At 48.8% G+C, this 27,461-nt stretch overlaps 9 protein-coding genes across 9 annotated transcripts; 5 read left to right on the top strand and 4 right to left on the bottom strand.

Moving 5' to 3' along the window:
- Nucleotides 1-859: 859 nt before the first annotated feature.
- Nucleotides 860-2,971, bottom strand: BKA55DRAFT_558950 (surface antigen-domain-containing protein). Its single transcript, XM_046191893.1, has 3 exons — nt 2,719-2,971; nt 2,481-2,667; nt 860-2,430 (listed from the first exon to the last, which is right to left on the bottom strand). Exons 1-3 carry the CDS (start codon nt 2,845-2,847, stop codon nt 1,193-1,195), a joined length of 1,554 nt encoding a protein of 517 aa, XP_046054149.1. The 5' UTR covers nt 2,848-2,971; the 3' UTR covers nt 860-1,192.
- A 145-nt stretch (nt 2,972-3,116) lies between these two features.
- BKA55DRAFT_250971 (ubiquitin-conjugating enzyme/RWD-like protein) lies at nt 3,117-4,550 on the top strand. Its single transcript, XM_046185360.1, has 2 exons — nt 3,117-3,453; nt 3,506-4,550. Exons 1-2 carry the CDS (start codon nt 3,427-3,429, stop codon nt 4,328-4,330), a joined length of 852 nt encoding a protein of 283 aa, XP_046054148.1. The 5' UTR covers nt 3,117-3,426; the 3' UTR covers nt 4,331-4,550.
- Nucleotides 4,551-5,274: 724 nt separating this feature from the next.
- BKA55DRAFT_250901 (uncharacterized protein) lies at nt 5,275-8,195 on the top strand. Its single transcript, XM_046185359.1, has 3 exons — nt 5,275-5,891; nt 5,967-6,167; nt 6,222-8,195. The coding sequence occupies exons 1-3, from the start codon at nt 5,489-5,491 to the stop codon at nt 8,099-8,101; spliced, it is 2,484 nt and encodes an 827-aa protein (XP_046054147.1). The 5' UTR covers nt 5,275-5,488; the 3' UTR covers nt 8,102-8,195.
- A 1,167-nt stretch (nt 8,196-9,362) lies between these two features.
- BKA55DRAFT_685874 (uncharacterized protein) lies at nt 9,363-11,103 on the top strand (the record flags this gene model as incomplete). The annotated part of the gene is made up of 3 exons (XM_046198861.1): nt 9,363-9,682; nt 9,736-10,335; nt 10,383-11,103. 3 exons carry the CDS (start codon nt 9,363-9,365, stop codon nt 11,101-11,103), a joined length of 1,641 nt encoding a protein of 546 aa, XP_046054146.1.
- A 716-nt stretch (nt 11,104-11,819) lies between these two features.
- Nucleotides 11,820-13,405, top strand: BKA55DRAFT_558940 (DNA/pantothenate metabolism flavoprotein). The gene has a single exon (XM_046191891.1). It carries the CDS (start codon nt 12,224-12,226, stop codon nt 13,313-13,315), a length of 1,092 nt encoding a protein of 363 aa, XP_046054145.1. The 5' UTR covers nt 11,820-12,223; the 3' UTR covers nt 13,316-13,405.
- A 226-nt stretch (nt 13,406-13,631) lies between these two features.
- On the bottom strand, nt 13,632-15,042 carry BKA55DRAFT_501822 (major facilitator superfamily domain-containing protein; the record flags this gene model as incomplete). Its single annotated transcript, XM_046186866.1, has 2 exons — nt 13,632-14,542; nt 14,589-15,042. The coding sequence occupies 2 exons, from the start codon at nt 15,040-15,042 to the stop codon at nt 13,632-13,634; spliced, it is 1,365 nt and encodes a 454-aa protein (XP_046054144.1).
- Nucleotides 15,043-15,709: 667 nt separating this feature from the next.
- On the bottom strand, nt 15,710-16,919 carry BKA55DRAFT_250740 (WW domain binding protein 11-domain-containing protein). Its single transcript, XM_046185358.1, has 3 exons — nt 16,576-16,919; nt 15,783-16,526; nt 15,710-15,721 (listed from the first exon to the last, which is right to left on the bottom strand). The coding sequence occupies exons 1-2, from the start codon at nt 16,646-16,648 to the stop codon at nt 15,796-15,798; spliced, it is 804 nt and encodes a 267-aa protein (XP_046054143.1). The 5' UTR covers nt 16,649-16,919; the 3' UTR covers nt 15,710-15,721; nt 15,783-15,795.
- A 607-nt stretch (nt 16,920-17,526) lies between these two features.
- Nucleotides 17,527-19,413, bottom strand: BKA55DRAFT_535335 (bZIP transcription factor; the record flags this gene model as incomplete). Its single annotated transcript, XM_046189696.1, has 3 exons — nt 17,527-17,773; nt 17,828-18,849; nt 18,904-19,413. 3 exons carry the CDS (start codon nt 19,411-19,413, stop codon nt 17,527-17,529), a joined length of 1,779 nt encoding a protein of 592 aa, XP_046054142.1.
- Nucleotides 19,414-25,063: 5,650 nt separating this feature from the next.
- BKA55DRAFT_685869 (uncharacterized protein) lies at nt 25,064-26,076 on the top strand (the record flags this gene model as incomplete). Its single annotated transcript, XM_046198860.1, has 4 exons — nt 25,064-25,150; nt 25,203-25,280; nt 25,332-25,443; nt 25,502-26,076. The coding sequence occupies 4 exons, from the start codon at nt 25,064-25,066 to the stop codon at nt 26,074-26,076; spliced, it is 852 nt and encodes a 283-aa protein (XP_046054141.1).
- Between the last annotated feature and the right edge of the window lie 1,385 nt (nt 26,077-27,461).

Here is a 27,461-nt window from a genome sequence, read left to right as displayed (position 1 = left end):
TGTAAAAGTTTCCGGTTTGAATCCTTCGGAGACTTGTGGACATTTTGTGTTGTCCGTGATAAGTTGACGAAGGCCTAATACGGCGCTTCACGATCCAGCAGAAGGACAAACATCTGATTGACTTAAAATGCAAGTATGAAAGCAAACACAAAGGTATTTAAATAAATAAGTGAAAAGGACTTTCACCTAACGTTTTGGTAATTGCACTGTTGACAGTTTGGCGGTCGAGGTAGTGTTTTGTAAAGTCAGGCACGTAACAGTATGTTGTTCGAAACACAACAATTGACGAGCGTCCCAGCTACATGCTGCGGCTATTGACTTTCCTTATTCGAGCGAGCTAGACCTGAAGAATTGCGATCCTGTTTAATGTTAACCGGAGCCTTATAGCAACATCAAGTAGGACGTTTAATCCAAGTCACTTTCTCGATATTTCTACTAGGCCTCATAAACAACACAAGAAACATCAAACATAACATTACATACTGATAAGATATATGACCTATTATCGAACTAACAAGTCAGCATATATACATATATGTGAAACTTCATAAGAAAGTGTTTCATTTCTCATCATGGAAACCTCAAGCTAACCTAGAGCCACTCTACAACGAATTTGTCTATAACAGAAGTGTTTCTGGCAGAAGGACGCCACCCACTTAAATTTATGTTACTGCTAATCTGTAACTCAGTTCAACTAAAGCACTCCTCTGTTTGATGTTCAGCAACAGCCGTGGCTGAGTAGGTCTCTGGATATTTTCTGTGTGAACCCATCCAAAGTTCACCCCATAGCTACAGTAAGTCCGACAGACTAGGTATCACGAATACACGCCATGGCTCGGTGATGCATTCTGACATCGAGGCTGAAGGTCTTACAACAACTGTGTATTTTCTGTGTGCGTTCCTACTCCCAACAACTAGTCTGTGTTAGAACTAAGATGTAAGATATAAAGGAATACTACTATGACATGTGAAGTTCCCTCAACGTATCATTTGAATACACTTATTCGATCATAAGCCCTGACGTGTCTATCGAATGGAGATGTTCTGAATCATATAGAGGGGCGAATGTGAGCTATCTACTGAAACACCACAAAGGACCATAAGAGCAACTCATGACCAGTCCCCATGAACAGCAATAATTTGGGATTTGAAATGCAAGAGTGGTATTTCAGTCATAAGGATATCTATGTTTTTACAAAAAGTTGATTCCCACGCCGACCTGCAGCCCCTTCGTTGAAGCCTCTCCTTTCCTCAGAGCCAAAGGCAAACTGAAGTTCAGCTCGAAACGAGCAACAGGATGAGCATAAACAAGGCCAACACCAGCAGCAACACTGGGAACACCGTTGAAGAGCTCACCAACTGCGTTCACCATGCCATTTCGGACAGCAGCCCCAGTCAGCTCTTGCGTGGAACCACTGCTAGAGGACTTCTTGTTGTCCTTGAGAGCGATGAGACGACCACCGTTAGCAAAGAGCTGGAATCGTAGACCGGAATCTGGTCCCTTGTAGGGAACGGGGAGGAGCATATTGACACTGCCAGCAGCAAAGACATCGCCTCCGACAGAGTCAGAACCATCATGGGGGCCTAGACCTCCGAGCTTGAAGCCTCGAACATCTGTTGGTCCTCCAAGTTGGAAGCGATCGTTGATTCGAGTAGGGCGAAGCTTTCCAGCAAACTCATAACCAAGAGGCAATGGGCAAAGCAAACCTAGTCTCAGGCCACCGCCCATCGAGATTCCTGTTCGCTCACGAATGCCTGGTAGAGGAATTGGGACAGCACCACCGACTTCGACCTCACCCTTTGAAAAAGCAACATCACCAGCAAGTGGACCAAGACCAGCTACCTCAAGTCCAGATCGGAGCATGTATCCGCTCTGAGGAAGTTGAGGGTTATCACGCCTTTCCCTGTAGAATGTGTGCTTGATAGAGCTCTTAATCGAGTCACCAGCATCTGCGCGGACCGTTGGGCTAGCGTTTTCAGCCAAACCAGTAATCTGCCTCCAGATGCCCGAATACTCAACGGACTGTGTATCGCGTTGTTGATTGAGCCACGAGAATCGCAGTGTACCGCCCTTGAGGACCTCTTCATGAGAAGCCCATGGCTTTTCAGCGGCTGAAGCCACACCCTCAAGCGATAACCTCATGTCAGGGTTACTTTTGACAGGTGCGGTAAGAGTGGCGCTATAAGCTGAGCGCGTACGCGTACCAGCCTTTGCATTAAGCGTCAACATCTCAGCACCACCAAACATGTTTCGCCATAATAGCGAACCATAAGCGGATCCCTCTCCATTGCCAACGTCGGTACCAGTTTGAAGCTTGAATCGAGACAGCTCCTTGACTCGGATATCGACGTTCACATCGGTGGGGGAGGTAGAAGGATCGGTTTGTTGGGCAGAGGTGAGGTAGACTTCGGGTTGAGGTTGGAATATTTCTGTAAATCAATTAATTTGGTGTTGCGGTGAGGACTACCGGAAATCATACGTAGTCCATCGAGCTTGTTGCTTGCGATACGGAGACTGTTGATAACATCGCCAACAGTCGAGCTCGCATTCGAGGCATCGGCAATGAGGGGTTGGAAAATGGGATCGAGGAAGTTCGTTCGTGTGTTGACCGCACCGTGGATTCGAAGCTCGTTGATGGTCATGGGCGCCAGTTGCTGGTCACCAATCTGCACAGCATTAACAAATGATCTGAAGCTCGGATCGATAAGAGAACATACCACCTGAGCCAGACGCCGTTGTTTGGCTTCATCTTGCTCTTTTTGGAATTCGGGCTTCGATTCTGCTTCATGCAACAAAGAACCGGTGTCGGAATGAAGCTTGTTAAAGGGGTCCATAGACTGATTCATGTTAGATAGTCGCTCTCCATGTTTCAATGGTGGGATGGAATTACCGGACCCCCTGTTGACCCAGGAATTGCAGCCATTTTTGGTAGCTCAAGAGCCGAGTTTTTGCTTGTAATAGCCTCACGATGTCGATTTAAAGAATATCGGACCACCAACTGGACCCTGACCAGCCCAGCTTCCAATTAATCGCTGGTACGTACTTCCCGAGCTCCCGCGTGTGTGGGCCCTGAGGCCTGTGGCTCGAAGTTGTGGCGTTCTAACTTCGTCATAGGACGGCATGTGATACACAGCCACAAACTATCCGGACCTAGCGGGACCACTGTGCCTGGGAAAGGATGCCTCCTCCTGCGTTCCTCTCCATTCATCTCAACTTATACACTCTTCATTTGCGCTCAAGCATAAGATATCGCTGCTTTTGAGTTTTTAGAGCAAACTTTCTCTTCCATTTCACACGAGTTTCACAAATACTCGTTCCTTTCCTTTAATTCGCTAATTTCTTCAACCTCGATCCTACTCACGCGACCCGCAATCTGTCCCCTTCTCTTTGTCAACTTCTAAGCCCAACACATTCAGATCGTCAGCATGGCTAGCAAAGGCGCCACCAAACGTGTATGCACTTCTACTCCCACCACTTTGAATGTGCAATCTAATTATTGGATAGTTGACACGCGAATACAAAACCATTTCAGAGAACCCTCCTCCTTACATTGTCGCTCATCCATCCGAGTCCAACATCCTTGAGTACGTTACGTCACGCCCAACATTTGGTCGAGAGTCGACTTTGCTAACACAACTTAGATGGCACTACATCATTACCGGTCCTGAGGATACTCCTTACCATGGCGGTCAATATTGGGGTACTCTCATGTTCCCCCCAAACTATCCGTTTGCTCCTCCCGCCATTCGCATGCACACTCCGTCCGGCCGATTCCAGCCTTCATCGCGACTATGTCTGTCCATCTCCGATTTCCACCCGAAGTCATTCAACCCCGCTTGGGAAGTCTCAACTATTCTAATTGGCCTTCTCTCATTCATGACGAGTGAAGAGATGACAACCGGCTCCGTTTCTAGCACCACCGCCGAACGACGCTCCCTCGCCGCTCGATCGCGATGGTGGAACTCGACCGGTAATGGCACACACAGCAAGACAGGCCCAGTCCAGAAGGGCAACATCAAGGCTGGTGACGGTGGCGCCAAGTTTCGAACAGAGTGGCCAGAGGTGGATGCTGAGAATTGGGAGTGGATGACCAAGAACAAGGTTGACCCTGTCACCGGTACCCGATTAGATGCTGATAACAGCGGATCCTGTCGACCTCAGCTTGGTATTTCAGGGACTAGCGGTCATCAAACACAAGCCGTTGTTGATGTGGTCAACCAACAAAGAGATGCCAGCACAGGATGGATCTATCGCAACAAGCTCCTTGTTGCTGGTGCGGCTATCTTCTTCTACGTCCTTGTCGCTAGACTTGTTAGCGGAGATGAGTAATTGGGGAGAGTTTTATTCTGGGGGGGCTTCATGTTCATCTAATTCTAGTTTTTGTTTTATTACTGGCGGATTGGCGGGCGCAATAGGTTAACAAGCCAGATATCAGAGGACTCACGTCTCGATATGGCGTTTCAGGGCATTCACTGAGCGTTTACTTGATGGGTTTCAATTTGATTGTGATCAGCTCATTTGCCTACATCTGGTGTGATTTATCGGATAGAGACTTTAATACATCAAATGGGTAGACCTCAACGCAACATTGCTTTTGTATCAAGTGCGTATCCGCCTGCGAGAACCAGTTGAGGCAAAGCAAAGCAAAGTCAAACGGAACCAACAAAGTAGGCAGCCGCTCTTTTGATAGGCAACAAGCATAAGCTCCGTAGACAAACAACAAACCCAGCCTATTGAAACCCTCAAACAAGGCTGAAATCAGAGTTAAATGTCGGAAGCCGGGCTGATGACTGTTCACCGCGGAAGCTCAACCTTTATTTGTTGGTTACTACCCGGCGGGCGGGAATATTGTTGGCTGCTGCACTAGCCCACTCAAGGCCCCTGAAGTTTAGCGCAAGTCTTAACGCGGGCACCTACGGCACGGCGGGGAGGTCTGAGGTCTGAAGTCTGAGGTCTACAAGAAAAATTGTGACGAAAGCCCCAATTTTTGTTACCTTGCGACTCGTCTCCATCGTTTGGAAGCCGTTGGAAGCACCTCCTCGACATCATCATCATCATCCGGGTTTCCAGGTTGGTGAAATTCTCACAGCATAATTCTCCCTATTCATCACCTGCTGCAGCACCTTATCTCCTATAAGCCCTGTGGTTTGTTGCCTTTCATTCCTTAATTCACCCTCCTTACGATACACACCCGTCATCGAAACCCGCTCCTACTTGAGCTCTTGCTCTCCGCACAAACAGCTGCACCTGGACCCTCATTTCTAGTGCATCGCCAGTTCGCCTCCGATACAGGCCACTACCTTACCCTTCAGCCCAGATTCGACACAAGGGCACTTCAGTCAAAACGAAGACGTCTGCTCTCCATGCCTCTTCCTCTAGATCCGTAGAGCCTCCCTCCCTCCGAATCCTCTGTTGAGGCCTGGCGCTGGCTAGCTGATCGCCCGCCGATACCTTCCCCGCCGAACCGTCAACGATCTCGCCCATGAAATGGCGCCCCAAAACGGCAATATGAAGACTCGCCGAAATGGCGGGAGCAAGCTCTCTCAGTCCTCCAAGCCTGTTATGCCTGCTATCCCACTGCCTTATGTGAAGCGTCAGGCCGCTTCTGCTGCTGCTCGTGCCAATGCTGTCCCCGTTTCTTCGACTGCTGCCTCCACCACGACCCAGGAACCGGATGTGCGCTCACCCACTGAGGTGAAGCACGTAAATGGTAACGTTTCTGCTGAGGTTATGAAGGATGATTCTGCGGCTACGGCTACAAGCACAATTGCTACTCCTACTTCGACCTCGACCTTCAAAGCCGAGAAGGAGGTGGCCGATACAAAGGCAGACGCTCACAAAGAGACAAAGAACGGCGCCTCTGACTCGACCAACGCCCAGGCTTCTTCCTGTAAGTACTTCAGACGCGCCCATCTTCGAGATACACCACAAAACCCCCTACTTACACATATTTCTTTCATTGCAGCCACACCTGCCCCTGAACATCCTACCACCTTCAAAGAGAACGAAAACATCCACAAAAACCCCGTGGTCTCAGGCCATTCTGATCAGCCCACCCCCAAGAACCAGGTCGATGTTGAGGCTCGATCAGTCGACAAGGTTTCAGCCGGAGTGAACGAGAAGCCCAATGGTGTTTCAAGCAAGAGCGAAATCAAAACTCTGTCTGGTAGGCAGCCTTACTTTTTTCAAGCCCTCACGAATACTCATAACTCGAATTTAGATAACCATCCACCTTCAAAGCCCAACAAAGGCCGACCTCCTTCCGCTGTCCCACCGGGCCGATACCAGATGCCCCCTTCCTTCCAGCCTGCTGCTCGACCTCTAGGACCAAACGTGAACGGCGATATGCGTGGCCATCGTGCTCCTCTGCCCAACGGCCCGCCTATGCACCAGGCTCATCACAGCAACGGCAGCATCCATTTCGGCGCTTTCCACGGTTCGACGAGCTCCTCTCCTGCTCCTCCATCTAGTGGTATTGCCCCTCCTCCTGGTATGACAGGTCCTGATGGTCGACCCTACATGGCCCCTGGTGCCAACGGCTTCCCCCATATGATGCCCTATGGCGCAGAACAGGTTCCGGTCAGTACTTTCGATAACTATGGAAGACCTACTATGGCCTACGGACCGATTGACTCTTTCCCTCCCTTCCCTAACAATTTTGGCCCCCCAACCCCACACAGCTATCATGGTTCACAGGCATCAGGTCCTCCCGATGATGGTAGTGTCTACAACCAGTTTTCTTCAGCTCCAGCGCGAAATGGCGTACCTGCTCCAGAGGAAACTCAGTCTCCTAACCAGCCAGGCAGAATGTTTGGTGGTCCCGAGTATCCGCGAATGATGCCGAATGCCGGACCTCCCCCGCACATGATGTCTGCAATGGATGATGCTGAGGGTCTGATTGGTTATTTGGTGCAACAGTTTGGATCTCCCGAATTTGCTGATTGTGTTTTGGAGCTTCGATACGCGGATGAAAGAGCTGCTCCAGTCCGCATTCCGGGTCACCGAATCCTCTTTTCTCGCAGTGCTGAGCTCGCAAATGCCATCGCTAAGCAGTCCCGACCTCACCCCAATGTTCCGTCTCTTCCCACCATCATTCTCGAGACCAAGAGCAAGTGGATTCGCTCTGAGTCGTTTTATATGGCCGCTCACTGTCTTTACGGATGGCCACTCCTCTCCCCTCCTCCTGAGGGCATGAAGCAGGCTGCAGCTGATTACAACCAGTTGATTGACCGCTTCGAATTCGCTCTTTCGTATGCTGCAGCCGGCCATCTCCTCCGCTGGGACCCGGTCACGCGACGCGGCTGTGAGGTTGCTGTGCAACTTCTGAACTGGCAGACAGTTGAGAAGGCGTTGGAGTTCGCCTTGGAGGATCACCGAGATGAGGGGTCTTATGATGTGTTCAAGTACGGCGATGGATCTCGAGCTATTCTCAACGAGATCGTCTCTTTTATCGCAAGCAACACCAACCCCACTTTCAAGATTGACACTTCAGTTACCGACCCGTCGAGCTATGCTCGTCTTCCACAAACTGCCCTGACTAGCAACGCCACTACCCGCAAGCTCTCGCCCCCACCCATTGCTCGAGGTACATCCGTGCATCTCGGCAAGGGCAAGGGACGTCTGTCTCAGCAGATCTCTGGTATTCAGTTCGGTGACCTTTCCCTGACTGACGGCAAGGTCTCGCCAGCTTCGGACGCTTCGGGCGCGTCACAGCAACGAACTCCTTTCAATGCTGTGCTTTCTCGCATTCTACTCAATCTTCCATTTGACACTCTCAAGGCACTGCTCGAGACTGCGACTAACAAGGGCAACGGATGGCCGAATGCAGAGGCAATCTACCGCGTGGTCAAAGACACAGTAGCTGAGAGAGAGCGACGCCGGCTTCAGATCGTTGAACTAGTTAAGACCCACCAAGTCACAGCCTGGGCCGTCATCACCCAACAGCTTTCCAGTCCTGAGCCGAGATATGTCGGTCTCTGGAGTGCGCTGGGCTGGCGAGAGGAGATTCTGCCCTTTGGGCCTTCAGAGAGCCCAGCCCTTGGCCGCACTTGGGTTCCCTTCGTGGGCCCTCAAAGAAGCACTCAAGCAGCTTACCCCTAAGCAACTTGGTTCACGCTACAGATTTTTCAATTTGATGGATGATATTGTGGGTTATGTTGATGCTGGATAATCGGGAAGGCGATATGCAGAAACATGGCAAACAAAGCCGAGGCTGGTTTCCCAGTCTCTCGACAAAAGCTAGTACTTTTGATTTCGGGATGAAAAGGTGGCGTCCGTGATCCTGCTTACTAGGGAGAGGATATGATGCTCTTTGGAGAGTTTTGGTTGATGAACGGCGTTGGTGGGCATGTCAACATTGGTTGCTTTAAAGCGAGGAATGTTTTTAACGAATGGAAACTTCGGTAGCAGGCACGGGAAGGAAAAAGAAAACAAAAAGTATTTAATGATTTCATATTGCTAGGACTGGTGGTTCAATCTCACTCGTCCTGGGTCTGGCTGGCATCAATGGCCTGGAACTGGACTGGACCGGACTGGATTGGACTGATATGAAGGGGTTATGATGAATGATAGTGACTTTGGAAGTTAAAAAGGAATGGTAGTTTTGGCATCAAATGGAGTATGCGTCGTTATGTCTCTCGTTTGAGAGATAGCATTAGGTAGCCTCTTCACGACTGGTTTGATACCCCAGACTGACTTATGCGTTATGTGAAGTACCTTGGGACGATATGACTTGTTCATGCGCATAGTGGGCGTGTTATCGGGAGTCAAGCCTCTTTAGGTAGTTCAAAAAGTTGAACGTATCAATGAATTTCATGTGATGGTGATGTCCGGCTGGAGAAGAGCAACTTAGCTACCGAGGGCGGGGAACCCCTGTTAGATGACCCCATAAGCAACGATATCGTGTGTCTCTATTCGCTAATTCAGCATTGCTTTAATTAACTGGGATAGCCTTAGCAGGGTCTCGATATGCGAATGCCAAAAAGATAGTGGGCTCCTAGGTCAGCTTAGACCAAGAGCCGAGGTCGAATTCTCCACTCTACGTCGTCTTGCTCATTTCCAAGTTCTTGTGATTTCATCCCTTCCGTGCCTCCCACCATTCGTCACTTCACTTCACTTCACTTCATCAACAAACAGATTGGATGTGAGAGCTTCGATCTGGACCCTCAGCACTTCAGCTGTGTAACCAAGTCCAGGCCTTTTTGATTCAAATAAATTGGTTTATTCATTTACTTGATGCCTCCCTCGGAAGCTACTGCTCGAATGCGCCGCTGGAGCTCAGCTCGTGGAACTACAGACACGCCATAAATTAGCCAAACACGATCCTTTTATCAACAACAACAACATCCGCTCCTTAATCACAATGGAATCCTCCATCTCTTCAAGCGACGCCTCGAGCTCGCGATCTTCACGAGCTGCAAACGACCCTGTCCTTCGAAACACGTTGCGCTACACTATCTCAGCTCACGAATATGCTGCTCTGCACAAATACATCCTCTCGCGTTCCCGTGTTCTGCGTCGCGCAACACCAACGCCAAACCGGGTTGAAAAGGCGCTGCAACCGCCAAAAGGTGGCGACGATTATAATGCTAGAACGGTGCGACATGCGCTGAGGGTGTTTGTGATGACCTTCTTGGGAATGAAGGGATGGGATGTTGTCGCTAAGAGGATGGGTAAAGAAGAGTGAGTAGCTCACTGATGAAATAAGTGCGCAAATGGCTAATGATTCTTGACAGACCCAGCACTGGCGGTAAAAAGAAACCATTCTACAAATCCCCTGCCCTGAGGCTGTCTATCTCGCTTTCTACCATTCTTCTCCTTTACAGAATCCTCTTCCGTTTCTTCACTCGACTGCGTGTGCATCTTCTCGACCCTCAAGTCGAGCCTTTCCGTGCGCGCAATCCACGAACTGTAGCGATGCTGACATCTCCTTCTGCGCCCGCCATTGGTGCCTCATTCGCTGGCCTGGCTCTTGGCATTTACCCAGCTCAGAAGATGCGTGTCACCATCGCCATTTACACAATCTTCCGTGCTTTGGAGTTTGCCTACAATTTCTGTGAGGCTGATGGCCTTATATGGGGCCGGAAGAATGGCGTTAAGAGGGAGAGACCTTGGTGGTTTGGAAGTTGGATGTTGCAGCCATTTGCTTTTGGACAACTACTTCATGCGGCGGTTTTCGATCGTGATTGCTTCCCTAAACCTTTTGGAGACTTGATCTTCAAGAGCTCATCGGCATACTTGCATCCGCGCCCGCAAGATTGGCCGTCGAGCGTCAAGTGGCCTCAGACTTCTGAGATCGTTGACAGCTTGGCTCAAATGGCGCGCCTGAGCTGGCCGTAAGTTAACAAGTCCAGAGAAAAAGGCTTCATGCTGACCATTATAGTGCCTACGTTTCCCCTACTCTCTTCCCTGGCAAGGAGGTTCTTCCTCCTAGCCTCAGTGCAATTGCGCCACTGACATCTCGAGCTCATCCTCTCATCACATCTCTCTCATGCGCCACATTACACCCAGGAGACCCATCTTGTGCCCGAACTTATCTCACTTTCTGGCTTCAGACTTTCCCGCCATTTGCTCGCTTCTTCGTCGCAGTCTTCTCTGCGCTTACCGTCATTCCTCGATTCTCCAGCCTTTATCACAACCCTCTGGTGACCCTTCAGCGCATCATCACCAAGGCTCTCCGCATGTCTACCTTTGCGACAGGTGCGCTTTCCACAGCCTGGGCTTCGATCTGCTTCTTCCAGCAATGGCTTCCACGCCACGTCCTCGCGACTCAGCGTGTCTTCCTTGGTGGTTTCTTCGCTGGGCTTTGGGCATTCGTTGAGCGACGAAATGGCCGTGGACTGTTCCTTTACAGCGCTCGCGCTAGTGTCGACAGTCTCTGGAAGGTTGGTGTGAAGCGACGTTGGTGGAAGAGCATGAAGGGTGGTGATGTCTGGGTCTTCATGCTGGCACTCATGGTCACTGGTGTTGTCTATGAGAAGGATGCTCAAGCAATTCGAGAGACTAACTGGCGAAAGGGTGTCAGTTGGCTTCAGGGTCAGGGATGGAGAGACTGGGGAGCTGAGGATGATGAAGATGAGGAGAACAAGGATAAGGAGGAGTGATGTTTCATGTATGATGAAAGTACAGTATGGTGTTGGGCGCAATTGTGGTTGTTTATTGGCATAGGATGGAGGCTTGGTTTGTTGTTTGCATTGGTCTATAGCCTGATATCCCTCGTAATGGTAGTATTTATCGCATTTAATAATTCTCATTCAAAATGCTTTGCACCTTAGCTAGCAGACGTTCTAATGTATCGAGTTTGAAAATGAGATGACGCTAAAGGGGAAAGCTTTCTCTGAAAGACCTCTCTGTTGGCAGGCCCTCGGGGATCTGCGCGAAAGTGTACTACTCTTCAGCTGAAAGTAGGCGCTCGAAAGCTATGAAAAGACTTTTCTATGACTTACTTTTCTATGACTTCCTTTGAGATCAGTGAGGCTTGTCACATTCCCTGCCTCTACACCTCACCTCCCCGTACATGACTCTCACTCAAATGAACTGGGACTGGTGAGGAGGTCAATAATAGAGACTTTATAATAAGCCAGGGAGTCACAGTAACCCCGGAGAAGTTAAGGGTGATCTGAACTGCTTGAGATAAGTGAAGCCTTCTTCGGAAGTCTTGAGGAATGAACATGGTATGATCCGAGATAATGCACTAGTTACCGAGGTATACTACAGCTTATCAGTCATGGTTGCTTACTGGACAGCAAGCGATTGAGATGATGACATATTTTGAGTCTCATGTCAGAGTAATTCAATAATTTTCTATTAAAGATAAGCCGAGTGATTTCAGGGTAAAAAATCAACACTGCAGAAGGTCAGGTGTTGAAGATTACAGACTCACAACTTCAAACCCACCGGGATGATAAATGCGTAAGTAGTATCCGTCACAGTCGATGGGGCATTTTACTAAAGAACCAAAAACTACCTGAGCATAAATAACTCTCAATTTCCACTTCCTCATCCCCTCTCAATTCTTGGACCATCATTACATTATTATCCTTTACCAGGCTTTCTCCATTCTACTACCTTAGTCTCCGCCTCCGGATCCCGGTCAAAGACTAAACCCCGCCTGCTGCCCGCCGCCCGCCGCCCGCCCGGACCTCCGCACCTCCGCCCCGGAGCTTCTTCACTCATTCGTTTCGCCCAAATTATTGGTCACTACTTTCACAGCAACCGAACAAAATGGCTACACCTGCCAACACCGCTGCTGAGGCTCTCGCTTCCGAGCAGACATACTTTGCTCAAAACCCTCCTCCGCGCAATTTAACAGCCCACACGGCTCTCGCCGCTGGCTTCATTTCTTCCCACGCCGCCGCGGGCCGTCGTGTTGTCCTCGTCACATCAGGCGGCACTACTGTCCCTCTTGAGAAGCAGACTGTTCGGTACATCGACAACTTCAGTGCTGGAACTCGTGGTGCTACGAGCGCCGAGTACTTTCTCGAAGCTGGATATGCCGTCATCTTCCTCCATCGTCAGTTCAGTCTGCTGCCGTACTCGCGACATTATTCGCATGCTACCGACTGCTTCTTGGACTTTTTGACGGAAGATGGGAGTGGCAGAATTGGTGTGAGGAGTGAGGTGCAGGATAAGATGCAAGAGGTGTTGCGAAAGTATCGCAAGGCGAGGGATGACAATATGCTTCTCACACTACCCTTCGTCACCATTGTCGACTATCTCCATGAACTGCGAGAAATTGCCCGACTCATGCGCCCTCTTGGCCCATCCGGTCTTCTATACCTCGCCGCAGCCGTGTCGGACTTCTTCGTTCCCCCGGATCGTATGGCCGAGCACAAGATCCAGTCAACCAACGCCGTTGAGCAGAAGCGACCAGACGATGAAGAGACTTTTGATAACTTTGACTCATCGCCTTCTGTCCCACGCTCAAAGCGCCTCGTCATCGACCTCGATCCTGTCCCAAAGTTTCTCAAGAATCTCGTGGATGGATGGGCGCCAGAGGGTATGATTGTGTCTTTCAAGCTTGAGACGGATCCAGCGCTTCTTGTGCGCAAGGCCCGTTACAGTCTTGACCGATATCAGCACCATCTCGTCATTGGCAATCTTCTATCCACACGCAAGTGGGAAGTTGTATTTGTGAGTCCTAAGAGGGATGATAACTGGGTGCGTGTGCCGAGAGAGGGCGGCTGGGGAGAAGCGGAGGGTAGGCCGCTTGTGGCGGAGGAGTTGCCAGGTCAAGAACCAGATGTTGAGATTGAATCGCTCATCATTCCTGCCGTGCAGGAGCTGCACGGTGAGCATATCAAGGCACAGAAGTAGGCCATGTTCTCGGGTTCAAGAAAAATGTGGAATACCCGGATAGAGGATTCTTAACAACAAGGAGCTGAGCACAAGCATACAAAACAATAACTATTATATTTTCCTACGTATTGTGGTATCTATGTACAAAGACTCGCAGCAATGATATTCACATTCTTAACTCTTTTTAATATCCAGAACTCCTTTCCCAAGATAATAGCAATACTTTTGAATAGTGTCATGATTTTGTGTTCAGTCTCCGATAAAAGACGACAGCCGTTCAATCCCGAGAATCTATCCCGTTAGATCGTGGATCTTGGTGTGAATGACAGATTGTTCAAAGGGCAGCCTTCCAGTTATGCCAGCCCAAAAGAGTGACCTTGGCCAGGAACAGTGAGATCATGGATGCCACGTAAACGGCACCAGTCATGATGATAAGTCCCCAGTATTCACCACCGTTGGCTTGGACAACGCTACCGCCGATGGGAATACCGATCAGACAAGCAAAAGACACAATTGTATAGGCCGTAGCATAATAGCGTCCATACTCTTGCGTCTTGCACAGTCGGCCGATACAGACAGGCGCAATGGCGATGGAAGTTCCCGAGGAGAAACCGAAGAGCACCGTGAAGATAATGACACCAGCTGTGGTTCCACCAAGAGGTAGCCATACGCAGAAGCAGGCCACAATGGCAAGGATCACGGCCAGGATGCTGACATTAAAAGGACCGATCACATCGGCATAGTAGCCAGGTAGAAGTCGACCGATGACCGAACCAGCGTTGAGGATAGGGATGAGGTTGTAGGAAAAGTCCTTTCCGAAGCCCTTGTGCAGCGCATATGTCGAGATGTAGCCGAGAGGAATGAAGAGGGAGAATTCCAACATGAAGACGCCAATCGTGGTGAAGAGGAAAGGGAGACTCTTGAAGATTAGAAAGTTGGGGTGCGCAGTAGCGTCCTTAGCGGGCGGAAGTCGAGATTTGAGAAGACAGATACCGATCAAACTGCAGACGAGGCAGATGAGAGCAATAACTCGAGTTGCCCATCCGTAACCAATCTTATCGATTAGCCTCGTCAACATGAAGGGGTAGATGATACCGCCCAATCCACCAGCAGTAGATGCAACGCCAGTTGCAAGTCCACGTCGAGCCTTGAAGAAGTGGCCTACAGCAGCGATCGAAGGGGTGAAGAGTAGCGATGAACCAAAACCACAGAGGAGGCCAAAGGCGACGATAAAGTGCCAGAGTTCTATAACAGTCAGCACATCAAACCTACAATGTTGGGGAAGACTTACCAGTTGCAAAACTCATAAAGATCATGCCACCAACGGTGAACGCAGCCCCAGCAATGACAAGCCATCTGGGACCATACTTATCAAAGACAGGACCAATGTACACACCGCAGAAGAAGGCGAGAAAGGTGTAGATAGAAAAGACCCAACCAACAGTACCCTCGCTATACTCTGTGAGTTGGTTGTCGAGAACATAGGCCTGAAAAGTGCCGAGGGTGTTCATTAGTCCAAGCGAAGCGAATAGAGAGAACCACGAACCAGCGACCACGGACCACGCCTGCAAGCCGCCCTCGGGATACGTTTCCTGGAACGATGCTGTCGATGCTGCAGTCGGCTGCTTCTCTAGATCGGCCCCCGTCTTGCCATTGTTTTCGTTTCCTTGGTCGATCTGGTTGACATGATCGTTGATCTCGTCATCCTCGTAGAGGGCGCGAGATGTGACTTGGTGACAATCCATTGATGATTGAGTTTCTGAGCAATCGTAATGTTCCGTTATTCCTTTTCCGTCCCCGAATACCTAGCGCTTTTCTTCCTTCTTTTACAATTGTCGTAGCATATCAGAGATGTAGTTGAAAGCTCGGGGGCGAAAACAAAAGATCAGACATGCTTAAATATAAGAATGATCGGATTTCGGCGTGGCCCCGGGTCGAAAAAGCCAGGCCCGCTTTCGGAGTGCGGCCTGAATTGCCGTAGTGGACGAGTTTCTTGTTGACATGAGAGTAATGAAAACTCATCATTTGCTCGTCAAGGTTCTTGAGCTCCACCCCTTACACGGATATATACGGTCGTAATCCAACTGAGAGAAACCCGTTGGGTCTAAACCCAAAGCATGGTCGACGCCTTCTCAAGACAAGCCCCATTGTTAATGCAGCCCAATTGCCATTGCCATTGCCATTGCCCTCTCTTTTCTCCTCAGAAACGGGGAACGTTATCGGTGAAGATGGTCAACGCACTTGGTCTTCTGTCATTGAATTGTGAGTGGTCAGATGGGTCCTTTACCCCAGCTTTTTTCCGCTGTGTTAACCGGCCTCAACCCCTCGGGCTTGTTGTTGGTCTGAGTCACATCGCTCTTCTGATAGGCTTGAAAAGTCGTAATTGAATGGGTTCGCCCAATTATCTCCTTTTTGGGAAGCATTCTGTCGGGAATTATGCATTACTATCTGTCAATTGCATCAATGGCACCATAAATGAACTAACCTCCGCTCCAGAATCAAGCCTCCTCGTCTTCCACATCCTCCATAGTCACATGCCGTGATGATTGGCCTTGATCGGGTTTTGCTTCCGTATTGCGATCTCCCGTTTTGAGATAGCCCTCTTGTTCTAGTCGATCTGCTTCTTCCGGCTCTATCAATCCTCCTTGGCCTTGTCCTTTGTTCATCTTCATCTTAACTGCCGTAGGCACAAATGCCGAAACAGCTTCTTTCCTGAGATCGCGCACCACAGGCTTTGCCTCGTATACTGTTTTCGCTTCAACGACTGGCGCTTCCTTTCTTTGTTGTTTGTCCTCGCCGTCTGGTCTTGTTGGGTTCTCTGCAGCCCTCCTTGCTCGTCGTTCAGCATACCATTTGTCCATGACTTCTTTGGGAATCGGTGGTGGCGTATCCCGAGGCATAGGAATACTCTTGACGTCGTCGGGGACTTCTTCGTCGCTTGTAGTAGCATCATTAGAACCTCTGCGCCTCTTCCCTAATACCCCAGATCCTGAATCGTGATCTCTGTTCCATCCTCGACTGAATGCTGGTGCTTTGTCGCCCAGTGCTTCTCTGGCCTTCTTCACTGCTTTAAGTTCCTTTTCGAGCCCTTCTAATGTTTGTTCCTCGTGACGAGTAAGCTTGCCACCGCTTGATGTGATTTTCTTGAGGTCGTCAATCTGTTTTTGAATGCGCTCGGGGTTCTTTCGCGACAGCTTCTCGTTTAAGCGTTCTTGTCTTTCATGCTTGCCTGCAATTCCGATTAGATGGTGAACTGCTATCATCAGAACCCGTCTCACCTTTCTTGAGAGCTTTCGCCTTGTCAGCTTTGCGCTGAGCCTGCACAGGGTTGTAATTCTTCTCTTTTGGCATTGTGAAGTACAGAGACCGGGATTATGCGCGCGGCTTGGATTGGGATTGTGAAGAATTTGCCAAGGTTCGCTTCTGAATGCTAATAACAAGAAATAAGGGATTTCGGTAGGAAATGTAAGAAGTTGTTGTAAGCTGAGTACGACCTGTTCAGGATGGTTTGGCCTGGCTGAAGCTTCCTTCTCGCGATCAGCCGGCTCCACTTGATGACTAAGATTAGATGTCATGATAAAAATCACAACAGCTTTCAGTCAATAATAGACTTAAAAATGATGTCACGGCGATCTTGTACATGTGGATGAAACTTTTCAGGTCTTACATTTACTGACTTATGCAGGGTCTGGGCGTTGCAGATTGGCTCCAAGTTGCTGCTGTAGCGTGCAATTTATATCCTTGAATGCTAATATTAACTGGTGTCACAAAGAGCGTCTCCAAATACAGTAATCATCTTTACGTAGTAATGAAAGTTGAATAGTCCCTTTGATGTACATATCTGATCAGCATGTGCGTTGCCAAGTCACAGTGATCATCATATATCCCCTGTTAAGCCCTTGACAGTTGAAACCAGAAATAAGTCATAATTATTCATAGCAGCAAAAAATGTCCATCCAAAAACAAAGCGTAAGTAAATCCCCAAAGAAATTTCAAGCTGAGTTAACAGGTCGAAGATTTCATGGCATGCTACATAATCATGCCATAGATCATCCTTTCTCCTTTCCATGCATCCAATTCCGTTGACGGAGGTAAATCAAGCGCCGGAATCCCTTGGTTTTCCGATTCCATCCTGTCTGTTATAAACGCCTTAATCATTGTGTAGCTGTGTGCTGGGTATGCCGCCGAAGTTTGTAGTGTACAGCCGAATCTTTGTTCATAAACTGGTCTCAAATTGACAGACCAAGATGCTTATCTTGCTTTGGTTCACTCGACTTTATTTCCACACCCAACTGTTGAGCGACACAACTACTTGAGACGTCTTTGCCCATATATTTTTGCAGAATGGTGTCAAAGTCGGTCTCAGCAACCACAGGACCAGTGCCAGAGCACTTAGCCTTCTTGGTAAGTTCGGAGCAGAGGCCATCAAGATCAAATTCACCGTTCTGAGCCTTGGGGCAAGCTTGAAGTTTCTCCCTGTAGAAATTGGTTAGATACAAACACTCCCTTAATTTATACGCTGATACGTACCAAAGTTGGTTGCAGTTCATGTTCTGCTTCTTAAGAGGTTCGTCATCGGACTCCTTTTGAGCATCGATCTGATCAATCAGGTTCGATGGCTTCTTCGCCTGGCCATTGAGATGCGCGTTGGGGCTGTTAGGAGCCATGTTGTAAGGAGTAAAGAAATCGCTATCAAGAGCATCGTTGAAAAAGTCGTCGAAGGATGGGTTTGCCAGTACGTTTTCTTGAGGCTCGCGGTAATCACCAAAGAGCTGTGGGTCAAACTGTCCACCATTCTGTTGTGACAGCCAGTCAAAGTTGGTGCTGTTGAGATCGACGTTGCCGAATTGACTGAGGTTGCTGTTGTTGCTGTTCTGATGTATCTGCTCCTCACCAATGGTAGTCATCGTATCAACGGGCTTAAAGCCCATAGGAGACTGGTTGAAAGGCTCAGGCGACGTTCCGCAAGAAGAGCTGGGACCAGTGTTTGAATGAGATGAAGCAGATGGGGAGCTGGAAGCGCCATTGACGCTGTAGTTTGCAGAGTCAACACTCGCACGAGAGGGGTTGGTGGCAGAGCTTGACATGGAAGGGCTGAAGACACCCGAGAACTTGGCCAAGTCATCCTTGAATTGTTGTGCGGATTGCGTGGTGTTGTTGAGGCTGTTGGTAGGGCTTGGGTATGTGACCTTTTGCTGATCTGGGCTTGTAGGCGATGAGCCAGTCTTGTTGACAGGTGGTCCTGGAAGCATGCCAAACTTGGGAAACTCGAACTGAAAGTTAACATCGCCAAGGTTGCTGACGGCAGCGCTGCCGAAAGGAACCTTTTCTCTGGGCAGTGACTTCGTAGTTGACATCACTGTGACCTTCTGCTTATACTGGTGGAGTTCAGCTGTCATGCGCTCAACCTGGGCTCGAAGCATGCCATTCTCATGGTTGGCAGCCTGCGAAGCCTTCTCTAATTCTTCAACCTTGGTCTCAAGATCCTTCAAGTGCTTCTCCTTGCGTTCTCTGAAAGCACGCTGAGCGGCTCGGTTTTGAGCCTTGCGCTTCTATTATATGGATTAGTAAGTGAGTTTTATATGTAATCAAGTGATAAAACATACCGAGCTGGGCTCGGATGTAAGAGGCTTACGACCGGGCTTCTTAGGAACCTTGTCGGTACTCTCGCGGCGCTTGTGATCCTGGCCTGGGCTATCTTCATCATCCTCGTCGTCGGGGTAGCTGCGCTTCTCTGGAGTCTCAGTCTCTGGGGAGTCGGAGAGAGCGACAGAACCAGAGTTGTTGTTGGGCTCGGTTGAAGCAGCGGGAAGATCCCCAATCATGGAAGGCTGGTCCTCACTGGCGAAGGAGAAGTCGAAACCAGAATCGCCAAAGTCATAATCGTAATTGTCGAGGAAAGGACTCTCCTGGTAACCTGTAGCGGTAGCGGTAGCGGTTTTTGGCTGGCCAGCAGTGTTGCGGAACGTCGTGGGAGAATGTGACAGAGAATTGTCCGCAGAAGAACCAGCGAGCTGCTGCTTGTTGGAGTTGAGAGCAGCGAAGAGCAGGTTCTGCTGTTGCGGGGTCAAGAGAAAGTTGGGTGGCAAAGTGCCTCCAGTACCGGTAGAAGCCATCGCGAAATATGAAACGTGCGATCGAAAAGAGGCGTGACGGTGAGGAACGATTTGAAATCGAGGCAAACGAAACTGATGTCGCGCGGTTTGATTATAGACTCGAGCTCTCTGCCAGTCCAGGCTCACGCAGGAGGGGACAAAGAGCCAGACCAGAGCCTGTCTGTGCCTGTAGCCTGTGTAGCGGCGACGTCGGGGACCTAGACGAGCGGGGCGGGCTTCTGATGGGTTACGATACTGGCATATAATCGTCAAAAAGCGATGAGCAGAGAAGGCAAAGTTGAAAATAAGAAGACGGAGTTTTCGGATTCAAGCCGCAAAGGACAGAATAGAAACTGAAGCTACTACGGTATGTAACAGTATGTAAGATTGATGATGAAATCGGTGATTGCTGGTGTCAGGCGGAGCCAAGAATGGGCGAGGAAGGGAAATCGAGTGAGATGGATGGCTGCAGTAGAGCGGGGGCAGCTGAGCGGGCGTTGAATCGCACTGTAGATACTGTATCAACGCGTAACAGAGCACGCAGGCAAGGGTCCAATACGGAGCGTCCGACTAGAAAATTTGCTGCCTGAGTCACAAAGATTCCTTCTAGTTCATTCTTCCATCAGCTCACTAGACCCTGAACAGGAACCATTCTGGGTGGGGGTCAGCGAGTTTCTGAGAGAGGCTGGGTACAGGAACGTGAACTCTTGACAGTGCGAATAGGGTCAAAGTTGCATTTGTCAGCCGGGGCTACCGGTCCTCGGGACCCATGGATATCTTACAACAGAGAGGGCGAAACAAAAAGCCCATCTAGGCCATGCCAAAACGAGCCATGAGCATATTGTTGTCCGTCTTTCTCTCTTCTCAATCGTCTGAGGCTCTGACTCACAATAAAAGACATTTGGCCATGAGCTTTCATCCATTGGCACGTTGCCTGTGACCGACTTATACCCGATCGTTTTCGGCAGATACTATTAATTGACATGCACGCCCTTCGACGTTGTGCACGAGTCTCTCAAGCTTTCTCCCTCTCTGGTCTTGTTTGACTGTGGCAATTCCTCCTGAACGGCACAATGCTTCTCCAACTGCGACAGAATGTCGTTTTCTTGCTGTAATGGCTAATGGCCAGCCTTGGACTTCTATCTCAACTACAATGGAGAACTGACTCGAAACCATGACCTTGGTTATGCTTCAACTGACAAGCCTCATGACCTCATAGCTAACTGCTTCTGACTGCTAACAACGCCCCGTTCACCTCTCCTGCAGCCATTGCCTTATCCCCGAGCCACAACCACGCGGTGCTGTCGAAGTTCTCCCCGCCCCCGGATTTAGACCAAGATTCGGAGTTGGCCACACGGCGCATTTACCTCCCTTCCGACCAATCAATGGCAATTGTTCTTCCCAATGGATCAAGCCCACTATCAATCGCCGAGATTTCAACCGTATTTTTGGACCATAACGGCTGCCAGAAAACAGTTCACTGGATGCGAAAGTACTTCAGAAACAATTGTAAAAATGTGGCCAATCACTCTCACCATTTGTGTAACGTCCCAGCCAAAAGTTAGCAAGTTCGGCGCTCAGGTCGGATGTAAGCATCTGCGGCGTGGTGTGGTGCCTTGATCTGATATGCATGGATGTTTTGGAATCAACCGGGACCCTTGTTTGCATGAACTTTCACGTGATTATTGTCTCAATTCCTTTTTAGATCTTGAAACATCCGCCACTCCATCACGGCTTAACCTATAGTTCAAGATCACGATATATAACCGTATATTCTTCGGGCTGTTGGCATTTCTTAAGTTTCGTGATCTTCAGCAGGTATTTTCATATCGTTTGGGAATTAGAAGTCGGCTAGTATGTCCCTTTCATAAAGTCTAGTACCTTTAAGGGGCTCTTTAGAACATATCGAAAATATCAGAGGCCGTATTTCCTTCATGGAATTGAAACGGTGCAACATTCCGATAGCGCGGTAGAGCTCTAGGGAACCTATGTGACGGCACATCAGACGCCTGATAGAGCACGGGAATTCGGACGATCGGCTGTTGCGTCCTCAGTACTTGGTGCAGTGACGATACTTCGTAACTTTGCTTTCAAGATACACTTCACCGCTTGGTGAATGGAAGATTGCACCCTCATTCTACAAATGGATTTAAACAAGGCGTTTCATGTTGATCTGAACTACTTGAACTGACTGCATTCGGTATATCGTCATGTGTATATTGTAACTGTATTTGTTACAATCAATTCCCGATATCGGTCCACCAGAGAATTCCATAGCCTTGCTCGGTTTATGACGACAAGAACTCAGACCATGTGACTATCAGTTGCCATCTCCCTCATCCGCCATCTCCTCGGCCCAATTAGAGTCAAACCCATGTTTGAACTCTCATCCCGAATGCGTTGACAAGCATGGACCGCCTCAAGAGCGAAAGTGGCCCGAGCGATGATATGCTGCTGGGCAACCTCCATAGTGCGGTTGCCGACCCAAGGGCAGTACTACGTTTCGCCCTTACTTTCCTCGAGGGAACTCCACATCAGTTTCATGCAGCGCTTGCAGTTCGGAAGTCGGGCATTTGAGAGAGTTGTCGAACATCAATGACCTGGAGTGAAAGAAGCTTCTCGAGAATGGCCTCGTCGTCGCGTCCAGGGGATCCGTCTTGCAGCTTGTGCACCTCAGTCTTAAGGAGCTTGTACTTCATGGTGAACCTGTACCCTTTGTGAGTGGCTGATCAAAGAAACAATGATTATACTAACTGTTTGTTTCTTGGAATAAGACTCCGTTTCAATATGCGCCAGTTTTCTTTGGGTGTTGACGACTTCAATTACTGTGGCGATGTTGGCAGCTTGTTGTTGGATAAATGCTTATGGGAAAGCTACTCAGCTACCTCAGGAGTCAGAATGCGTAGCGTAGCAGATATGGCAAACGGTAACCTGCGTAAAAGCAAAGACGGCATGTTAATGATGGTACTGCCCCGACGTTCTACCGCACTGTTGGATTTTGCAATTAAGGTCTTGAACGCCCGAGAGGGACAAGATCTGTTTGGCTGATTGGGAAAGGAGTGGGTGGTCGAACCTCATTCAACCTAAGGTAGGAACCATGGGCCACCATATCAGGAGATGGCATGTCAACCTCAGATGCCTTACTGTTACCCAGAGGTTGTTACTATTTTTGCGTAAAGTGTGACTCTTACCAGTAACAACATACCTCAATGGCATATTTAAACATCAAGAGGAGAACAACTGAAAGGTAATCCAAATTCCAAGCTTGTTCACGAGCAACTCTAGTATTGCTTCCCCCATATATCATTAGTCTATGTAACTGGCAAGCAAGTCAAGGTTAACGATAAGTCTTTGAAAGAGTTTATAATGATAATGATCGATAGTGACAGCTACAGTCTAGAGTCCAACTTATGGTGGCCTATTCACACCAGTCAGCGCGACTAAGCTGGACCATGTCACTTCAATCCCTTCGAGATGAACCGGTGAGACTATATTCCCTCAAGGGGTAAACAGGGTAGCCAGTGAATCAAGTACAAGAAAGTGTTCAAGAGCGACTTGCAATGACGAACCTTTGATATGAGGTGATTGTGTACCATATGGTGTCGCGATGGAGCAGGTCTGCATCATTCGGACTAGCGGGTATGTCATTGAGGGTTTCTCAGTTAGTTGAGAAATGCGATACCGCATGCGGCAGTGATAGTGACATTGCAGTTTAGCGACCGCAACTCACCACGCTTGCATAAACAACCAGTCGATGGCTCAACAGGTCTTAGTAGACTCGTGGCCCCTCGATGCTCGTTGCCGAGTAACATTTATCAGGCTTATTCGTGGATCGGGGTGATTAAGCTCTGCCACAAGGGCCAAAATACCAGCCAGCAAAGCAAATGTGAGGTTGAGAGACAATTCTCTGAGAGGTAATTATCTGATTGCTTCGATAACCTGTTTCAAGACAAGGGGTGACTCCTCACTTATGGGGAAGTCAGTCGCATTCCGAGGGTTCTCGTATGACTGACAACGATAATATTGGTCACTTAGGAGAAGCAAGTTAGTGTTGCCATTGTAAATAATCAAAGGGGGCCATCGACGTGTGTAAAAGGAACAGCAATAGTTTGTTTAACTTAAGTGATTCGATGTACTTACTTGATGTGATTGTTATGGACCTGTAGGGACTTGATACGCCAGAAAAGGGTTCTTGAGACTCGCCGAGGATGTTGCGGAAGATCTAGTGCACGGAGGTAAGACAGTAAAGGTCATAAAACTGAAGATACTTATCCTAAGTGGTCAAAAGAATTAGGTAAATTTAGGATAAACTTAGGGGAGCTTTATGACTACTTTGCCTAATTCAAGGTCTTAGGTATCTTTTCCTTCCAAAGGTATCTAAAGATTGACGGGCTTTGGTAGCATCATAGAAGCCAGGTCAGAGTTGTCTGTTAACCAGCACCGGGTTGTCTGTCAACACAGGGGTACCAATGGTAAGCAATCTTCCAACAGGCTAATCAACAGGAGTGTACCTCCCAATAGACTCGTGACAAGCCCTTCTGTCTTGATATTTCGAGAAGCCTGGTTTAGAACGTCGTTGAAGCATTGTAGGCAGTGGCCCACTATCAGGAGGCTGATCCGGTTATAGAAATGATGGTCGCGGCCACCTGTGGTTGGTTGGCCGTTTACAATGAGTCGAGAAGATGAGAGTTCAAGGCTCAAGAGACTAGAGAGCAGCTTGGAAGAGGATGGGAGATATCAAGACTCGATATATGCGGCTTGAGGGGTAAGGCGATGGGAGCGAGGTGGATGAAAGCATAAGAAAGTGACACTCAGGGGTACACCAAAACGAAGGAACCAGTTGAGGTAGAAAAGAAATCATGAGGGCTCCATGAAAAGAGTACAACTGGTTTAGAAGAGCAATCAAAATGAATTAGCTAAAGATAAACCTGTCTTTACGTTCAGCGTAGACTTTTATCACCTTCTCCCCTTTGTCTATGGCCCGACACTCAGGAACGAGTTTCCTGGTCCGCTCTAGCTCTGTTTCCAGGCTCGTGTTTGGGTTTTCTGTGGCTTCAGAGGGACGTTGTCTGTGACCAGCTTGGCATTATGCTGGTCCTTGGAAGCGTTGGTAGGCTTAGACCCGTGCAAGCAAAACCACAACGGGTTGCTGCCCTCGGCCGTTAAGGAGCACATTATAGACGAGGATGCGGGAAAATGCTACGCTCTTGAGGCATAAGAACTGATACTGCTATGTAACCAAGAAGATGATGAATCTGTATGCTAGAAAGTGACGCTATTGGTATAATGCCGGTGGGACATTGTCAAATCCCGATGATGATGTTAGTGGTAAGTAGGGTGCTGATGGAATAAACTCACGACTAACTGTATTGTCTGAGCTCCTAGGCTATCAAGTTGTCTGCTTCTCTACGTTATGTCGGTAATACATCACGCTGCAGTGTTAACAACTGTTGACAGCCCTTTACACTCCCTGACACTGCACAACTTGAAGACTCCTGCATCCCCAGCTGGCAATGTTCGGCCCCCTTATGTGATAGTCTATCGCGATTGAAAACAAAGCTCATCTTTTCAGTTCTCTATACCTTACTCCCTTCTTCCTCAACCATCTCACTACTTCATAGTTTCACCTCACCACCAGGTTTCATAGCTTGAGCAGCATCAACATTTCGCGATGGACTTCAAAGACAGCGAAGATTACAAACGCTACGCCTCTAGAAATGGTCGCCCTGATGATAAACTACCGCCACTTGACTACCAGGTTTGTGGTCACTTTCGCGTATCCGTTCTCAGAACGAAACTAATCAACACAGGATGGATCCCTACACCTCGTCCCCGGAGAGATCTATTGCCGATGGCGCGAGGACATCAGCGGAGTTCTTTGCGAGGGTGTAAGTTGTCCCCTTGCACCAAGGTATTTGATCCAAGGCTAATAAGACTAGAGTGATAGAAAAGTCGAAAATTCCCTCCGACAACACTACGAAAGAGTTTATGGTGCACCACTCGCGGGGAAATATCCGACCAACGGAGAAAGAAACCAAGCAAGGATTTCGAGTGAGAATCCCTGATGATTCTTTCAAAGAGTTAATTCAACTGATATCTCATTAAATAGGATGGTACGCAGACGTTGTCAACGGACTTCTACCCTCCTGGGCGCGTTCTGTCCAGGTGGTTCGACTGGCCGTTCAGGACCTACCCAGGGGCAGTGAAGCAAACCAAATGGACTACCAGAGTGCAGTCAGACTCACTCGTCTATTCAACGAGCATGGCCCAGACATGCCATCAAAGGTCAGCGATGAGCTGCGTCGTCTACTTATCGACGGTGCGTTCCAGCACACAAATGGCTCCCATCAACGGGCTATCAAGCACCAGATCAGCATGGAAATATTTGATGCAGCCAACAACGAGCCTAAGTGGATGAACATAACCTACGAACGGTGGTTCATCTTGGTCGGTGTGTATGGTGTCAAGACACTCCGGCGAGAGTGCAAGGGCATCGTCAACGCCGTCCTCACCCGGCGCGGAGATGAGCTCGATAAGAGCTTGACCTACAAGCACGGCTCGGACGACGGCAAGCCACACTCTAGTACTTTGATCACGAAGTTGACTGACACGGTCTCGAAGCAGCAGAAGGCCATTGATCGCTTCGAAAGCACCGTCAGCAGACTGTCTGGTGGTAACTACTAAACACTACGACCGTAAAGAGCAGCGAGGGGAATGCGACTGTGAAGATGGCAGACCCAACAAGGAAGTTAGATAACGCAGACTGGTGTGTCCAACGACCGCTGGGACAAGTGGTATAATGACCGACAGTCGCATCACGCTCAACCCAATAATCCTGGAGCAAAGGCAAAGGGGAGAAACAATTTGTTCATCGGAAACGGGCCTGTCCTTCTTGCGGTTAGTAAAAAGTAACACTTCGCATAATTAAGAAGGCCAAACCTCAAACGATAGAGTCCATTCGTGAAGTTCCCATATTAACCTTGGTATAATCTGTTCGTGGCATTGTCTGCAGCGTCGCCCGTAGCGTTATCCGCACTGTAGCTGCCCAAGAGCACTTACCAAGATCACTCATATGTATCTCAGTGGAACTGTCCGTGACTTGAGGCTCAGTGAGTCCAATGGGCTGTCGTACTTCGATTCACTAAGGCTTAAGAGAATCACAGACAATCTAGGTTGGATCTGGCCGGCGGCAGTTCCCTTTAAGGGCTTACGGGTCCAGTTTTTGTCCCAGGTACCAAAGCAGGCATTAACTTCTTTGACAACCTTTTTGGAAGGAAGCAGTAAAGATGAAGCATCTGTAAGCCAGTTCCATCCATCGAAGACAGCGTTATAGAATTTATCTTCCATCTTGTGGGGGAGGACCGGCTTGTATCGTCGTGCGGGATTGATGCCATGCATCATACTCTCACTAAGCACAGACAATACTCTCACTCTACATCACGACATCACAAATGAAGAGGACAGAGAACATTAGATCGTGGATTTATTGTTCTGGGACGAAAACCTGTGTTTCAATGTCATATCATGATGTAAAACCCCCTTTGTCCCAGATCATCACAGTGTCCTCAATCATCAAGCACCAAAGCATAAGAACCCCCATACCCTGGCTAATTCGAATTGTCCGATAATGAATATGGACAGACTTATGGAAAAGACTGGGCGGCAATACTAAGACAGATAAGTCAGGAAATGAAGATATCAGAAGTTTTGGAGATACTTACTCTGCTGGCGGAAGCGATGTTGTGGGAAATTGATAGGCGGGGCCGACTGAGTTGCCCGTGTCGATACAGACAACTATCTGCCTTAGGGCCCTTGGGGTACTGTGATTCAGTGAAAACCTAGGCACTTTTGTTACATGAACCATTTCTGCATTACAATATTAATGGCCATCGACCTTACAAGACCTCGATGAAACTGACCCAGGCTGGCTGATGCATCTCCTCCCTTCACACCTTCAAGCTATAGACTTAAAGGCTTTATTCTTCTTATGCCTACTGACCATGACTATGACACTCTGGAACAGAAGCTGGATGTGATATACTCTCAACGTCCTTTTTAGAAACATGTTT

Source organism: Fusarium redolens (assembly GCF_020744475.1).
Source record: "Fusarium redolens strain MPI-CAGE-AT-0023 chromosome Unknown BKA55scaffold_3, whole genome shotgun sequence".
In the NCBI taxonomy this organism is placed as follows: Eukaryota; Fungi; Ascomycota; class Sordariomycetes; order Hypocreales; family Nectriaceae; genus Fusarium; species Fusarium redolens.
This window is presented reverse-complemented; position numbering and strand designations above follow the sequence as displayed.